General features: G+C 34.8%; 1 protein-coding gene across 1 annotated transcript; it reads left to right on the forward strand.

Moving 5' to 3' along the window:
• The first annotated feature begins 752 nt into the window (after window positions 1–752).
• On the forward strand, window positions 753–5,776 carry LOC144434489 (uncharacterized). The gene is made up of 4 exons (XM_078122943.1): window positions 753–882; window positions 2,725–2,915; window positions 3,627–3,767; window positions 4,891–5,776. The coding sequence occupies exons 1-4, from the start codon at window positions 864–866 to the stop codon at window positions 5,056–5,058; spliced, it is 519 nt and encodes a 172-aa protein (XP_077979069.1). The 5' UTR covers window positions 753–863; the 3' UTR covers window positions 5,059–5,776.
• Window positions 5,777–6,417: the final 641 nt, after the last annotated feature.

The raw sequence follows: 6,417 nt of genomic DNA on the forward strand, positions 1-6,417 counted from the left end.
ACTCATTCGACTCTACCCATCAGTGTGGTCACATCAGTCGATGTCAAATGTAATGAATTGTTCGTTAAAGTTAAAAACACGTACTCTATTGGGAATATAATAAGTTTGGGGACATACGTGATATAACGAGTTAAAACAGAATGTAATTTCATTCCCCCAACGTGAAAAATGCTCGTGCCACTTCTCTCCCTATGGATTTAAGCTGTAGAGAGGTATTTGCCGTGATACGTTCTCTGAACCGTATGATATACTCGGGGTGGACACTAAAAAAAGTAAAAGCAACGCATGCGTGCAATTAGGGTGACCCTAATTTTTTTTCTGTTTCTCATTACCCGACCGACCCATTTTTTCAGCTCCGACATCAAAAATAAAAAAATATATAGTTATATTCGCCCGTCCTTTTGTGGAACAGTGTCCTCTCTGGCAAGAACAAGGAAGTGTCTGGACTGTCAACGGCATCTACAGTCATGGCGATGACGACGACACTTGTTCACAAACAGAGCATTTATTTCATGACGGGATTTATAGTGGGGGGGGGCTGAGATCATGCCAATTGGATAAAAAAAAAAGCTGGGGATGGGCTTGTTACCAGGACTCCAATAAAAAGAAGATAGCGAGGAGGAAAAGGAGAGGCAGAGAAACATGAAGAAGATAATGTTTTATTTTATTTTATTTTTTTTAAAAATCGACCGACCCATAGTTGCCATGAAAAAGTAATGAGAAACATAAAAAAAAAATATTCTTCAACGAAGTCGACCTTTGTAGTCTTCGGTAAAGACATTTTGTGTTTCTACCTGCTTTCCAAGTTCCAACATTTTTGCTGATTGAACAGTTATTGAACTAAAACAAAAGAAACCTGAAGAATGACTGATCCAAATCAAGGTAGGTAGGACAAGTATTTTCAAATATCTAACGATCGAATATTTTTTTTTTGTATCACGAAATTATTGTGACAGCTCGTCGACATAGAACTAAAAACCCAAACACGACATTAGGTTATGATGAGACATTGCTTCGAATCTACACATCCTTAGTGAACAAATAAGTCTTTGACATTCCTTTCTTTTACTCTACGTGGATACAATGTTGGTGTAATCACTTAACCTTGTGAATGTCGAGTAAGGGGCGTATATTTGATGACATTCGTAGCATTTTGTCAAAAATTCGTAAACATTCGAAGGTTCATGTATGTCACTGTATGTCGAAGATGTGACATCATCACCTAAGGGGTATAATCTGTATAGTCACAGGTGAATTAAAGTCCACCGGTGCTTGGAAAAGTTCCAAGTTATTCATCAATATAATTCGTCCTAAGGTACATACGACCCACCTGACACAATCAAACCTTTCTATGGACGTCTGGCAGGGAACAGAAAACAACACCACGTGACCAAGTGATTGCTAGTTATTGCACGTTACACATATAACTTTATTACCTGACGTCACCAACATAGCAACAACGAACCAACATATGTAACTATAAACACAAACGTATTTTTCGGGGTAGGTGGGGCTCAGGCGCTAATCTGTACATGAGTCAACTGGATCGTGACTATATTGCCCCCTCCCCTTCCTTCCCTCCCTACCTAAATGACCATAATATGTTCTGAGCATTTTTTTAAAGCGTCACCGTCATTTTAGACACAATTTGTTTGAGGCATTCTTGTGCGTTCGTTGACTATCTCTGTGTTTGTGCTCTTATTTTACTTTGTATAGCGTACCGCGTTTTTACAAGAAATTAACAATACTTTTATAAAACTATTACAATAATATTGACAATACTTGTAATAAACACACGGACAATACAAAGCACTTATAGGATTCCATTTCATATAATTGTTCCATTGTATTGTATTGTATTGTATTGTATTGTATTGTATTGTATTGTATTGTATTTTACTGCATTGTGTTGTGTCGTGTTGTGTTGCACTGTACTGTTCTGTACTGTATTGTATATTTAGTATAACATTTAAAAAAATTTAATATGTTTCCAAAAGTTAATCATTGTGTGTAGACATGGAAGTGTCAGGTAGGACAGTTTAGAAAGACATGGTAGTTGTAATAAAGGAACATTAAGTAATTACAGGATATGGCGGGGAAAATCGAGCTGGGTCTGGTGCATAAATGTTTGTCGATCCAGTTTTCTAAAAAGTGGTCCACCCCAATATCCCTTTCCTAAAACTTGGTCCTCCAGCCGGTTCAAATATGAAATATGAAAAGGGATACGAGTCTCAAAATCGATGATAACAACTCGACCCCACCGCTGCCACCACATTGTTAATTTTAAAGGCATGGAACTCTATCCCACTACTACCACTACAGTAAATTGCATATGGAAGAGCCAAAAAATTCCAAGAAATGTAAAAGTTCAATAATGCAATTAGTCAAAATAAAAACGTGACCCTCTCCTAATTCCATATATTTTAAATATGGCCCTCCCTAGAAGCTATTTGTAAAATGTGCATTTGTAAAATACATCCTTGTAATACACACAATCATTTATTGATAATTGTACATAATACACATCTCAAACACAGTGGAAATGTGGAATATAGCCTAACAGCGAGCAATTGTATTATTTAATCGTCTAGTTTAGTATTAGCGTCATTTTGACAAATTTTGATAAATTGAATGCACAACATTAAACCAGAAGTATTTAGAACTTTAATATAGCCATTATATACATATAAAGTTATCGTAATCATATCATATATCACGTCTTAGATTTACCTGGTCAACCCAAACAACCAGACGCATATGGACAACCATCTCAATCTGAATATGGACAACCCCCACCATCGTATGGTCAACCCCAACCTGGATATGGGCAACCCCAGCCTGGTTATGGGCAACCCCAGCCTGGTTATGGGCAACCCCAGCCTGGTTATGGGACGTCTTCAGCACAGGCAACGGTTGTAAGTAGATAATGTACATAGTAAAATTGACACAACACATACATACATACATACATACATACATACATACATACATACATACATACATACATACATACATACACACACACACACACACACACATACATACATACATACATACATACATACATACATACATACATACATACATACATAACGTTCTTTTAGCTGTATCTGGCTATTTTTGTCACAACTAATAATATAAACATTCCGTCTTGTATTGTGGGTTGATTTTGGAAACAGCTTATATAGAATTGTCACAACAAGAGATAAATAGACAAACATGCTGACAGACGAATAAACACAGACAGACAGACAGACAGACAGACAGACAGACAGACAGACAGACAGACAGACAGACAGACAGACAGACAGACAGACAGACAGACAGCGTAAATAGACTCTGAAGATAAATATTTTAATGTATGTACAACAATCTCGTTTGTGTTGAGTCACTTTCAATAAATAAAGAGCATATATGTTTGTTTGTCTACTGTATTGTGCATTAGCGCAAGTTAACATAAACAGAATTTCAACCTGAAATCGGTAAGCAGTAAACAAAACAGTTGTTCGTCTAAATGAAGAATGAAAACTACTTGAAGAAGTTGGGAGAGGCTATGACCCTTATTATACTTGTCTATTATGCATTCGGCATTCAGATTCCCAGATTCGCGTTGTTGTCCTTTTCAGATTGCAGCACCACAGCCGATGGTAATGAACACTGTAGTAGTGAATAGGTCTGCACCCAGTAATTATTTGGGTTTGGCTATATTCGGTATGCTGTGTTGTTTCCTACCAACTGGTATTGTTGCCGTTGTGTTTGCCGCCATGGTAAGCTGTTTTGTTAATGTTAGGAATCTTGGTGTAGATTTGACGAATATGTGACTACATTACAAAGTCATTGGGGGATTAAAAAGAGAAAGACAGACACACTCGGATAAATTACAAACAGGTATAAAGTATAAGATTGACATTTCACAAAATGTATGAATGGAGCACTTTTTGTCATCATAGGAGTAAAATACAAAATGTAGGTGTGGAGCACTTTTTGTCATCATAGCAATGAAATAGGTGTGGTTTGATAATAAAGTACTGGTAATGTTTTCACAACAAAATTGAAACAGAACATTGGGTGAATTCTTCAGAAGTGCACCAACATTGAATAAGCATAACGTTTTACCTAATGGGTCCCCAATTTTTCTTCCACATATTTTCAGTCCATATATTCATTTTTATGATGAAAGCATAGATAAAAAACTGGGAGTATAATTACTTATACTATATAACATACCTTAAAACATCCTTAGGAACAACAAGTTGAACTCAAAAATATTAACCATACAGCAGAGACATGAATTGAATCAATAAAACAAAAAAGTATAAGTTTCGGTAATTTTATCTTCTTTTTTATTTTATTTTATTTTTATTAGTTTTGTAAATATTGAATGCATTTCAATCTTTTCCAATTTCTGAATTTTCTGTAAATGGGATAATCCTGTAGACATCTCAAATAAATAAATAAATAAATAAATAAATAGATAAATAAAAAATATAACGTGTGTGTGTGTGTGTGTGTGTGTGTGTGTGTGTGTGTGTTATACCATAACAAGACGGTGATTAACGCATTGTAATTTGTCATTCCCTTTTTAATATTTCAAGAAAAAATTGTTCAAATGATAGAATATTGCTTGAAAGTGAAGTACACTGTATCATGCTAATTTGATGAAATGTATGTAACAATTAAACATTGTATTATTCAAATTGTTTTCTCAAGTTAAGTAATCTACGTGAGTACTTTCAGGTTATAGTTGTCCTTCAACCTGTTTTATAAAGTACACTTGGTGATATACGTGTTTTTGAGAAGTCAAAATCAATTCAATTATTTTAATTTAACTTTTCAATCCTTATAGTGCGACATCAACAAAACATTGACGTTTTACATTTTTCCCGACAGGTGGACGGTGCTTGGAATAGTGGAGACGAGGAGAACGCACGCAGTTATTCTGAAAGCGCCAAATGTTGGAGTATTGCTACAATTGTAGTCGGGGTTGTGATCTACGTGGTATCGGTCATTATTTTCCCTCTGTTGTTTTTTATCGGCTTTCTCAGCCTCTTCGTCTAGTATTGTAACCGAGCGCCATCTTTATTTTAACCAGTTATTCGGCCTACTAAGAGTTGTAGTATGGATACTACACTTTAAGAAGACAGCACGCAACACTTTTATACTCTAACTAGATGTTTCAGGTTTAAATAGACAATGACACACCCTGTATTGCGACGCAGTATAAGCGATAATCAGACGAGTGGGATTGTTAAGGTCGATACGTACTGTCATGCACTTAATGTTTGTATGTTTATATTGCATATTGGGGGTTTACTTCTGTAGTTGGCGATCGAGTATTTGCCTTCATGGCGACATTTCGAGACGACCTCGGATTTTTTGTTCAGTAGCGTACTCTTGTCAGCATTGATTATACATAGTTTCTCAGTTAACGAGAGATTACAACGTTTTGTCTCACTTGTATAAGCAGCCGCATGGATGATGATATCCCACTTGATACCATATGACTGGTTTCTTTCCTTCAAATTTCAAACTTGAATTTATACTTGTATATGTCTCGAATAAAAATGACAAGTTGGAGACGCCGGCTTTACTTCTAATCCAAAATTCATAGAGCAACGTTTCGGCGGTGTGGCGCGCTGGTTAGATCTTTAAAAGTAAAAATACAAAATATACATAACATACAATGTATCTCAAACCGTCCAATTCATTGATATTATTCAAGACATTTACACTTATTGTCACTATTCTTAGCTATGTATTACTTTGCATCTGTAAAAATTACCAAAATCATTTTTGTAATTATCATATTATTATTATTATTATTATTATTATTATTATTATTATTATTATTATTATTATTATTATTATTATTATTATTATCATCAGAGGAATGTCTTTTTACATACACGTCATTTTAAAATCTATTTTATATTTCCATGGAAACAGCTAATCCCCGGTGTTTTATTTCATGTTTGTTGCTACAGATGTTACCGACTCACAAGATAATCTGTCAAGTGTTTTATTTATTTCATGTCTCAATGCAAGAATCCCTATAATGTGGTGAATTTTGGTTACCATGGAATTAGGAAAATGTAAAATGTAAAATGTAATATTTGATTTTATTATTGTTTTTACTTTTGGGATATTCATGTAAAGGCAGTGACAAAGCATACTGTTTTTATCTTTTATATTAAAGCGTTCTGAATAAATAATACTGATAATTTAAAAAATAAACATGACTTTACCCTGAGGACAGGATGTTGCCCTGCCGTCTGCACAGTAAAATATCCTACGAGGATAGCATTCATTTCTGGCTAAAAAGACAGTTGTCTATGATTTGAAGCTGTAAAGAGTGAGTTGTTTTGTACTTCCTCCAAATGTTTATAATTATTTCAAATTAAGGTGGGTTTCAACTAA

Source organism: Glandiceps talaboti, chromosome 4, assembly GCF_964340395.1.
Source record: "Glandiceps talaboti chromosome 4, keGlaTala1.1, whole genome shotgun sequence".
Taxonomy (NCBI): domain Eukaryota; kingdom Metazoa; phylum Hemichordata; class Enteropneusta; family Spengelidae; genus Glandiceps; species Glandiceps talaboti.

What these genes read in the sequence shown, in the direction of transcription:
- LOC144434489 (XM_078122943.1), top strand. An exon ending in CTTCAGCACAGGCAACGGTT is followed by an intron (nt 2,916 to 3,626) that starts GTAAGTAGATAA and finishes TGTCCTTTTCAG; the next exon opens with ATTGCAGCACCACAGCCGAT. An exon ending in CCGTTGTGTTTGCCGCCATG is followed by an intron (nt 3,768 to 4,890) that starts GTAAGCTGTTTT and finishes TTTTCCCGACAG; the next exon opens with GTGGACGGTGCTTGGAATAG.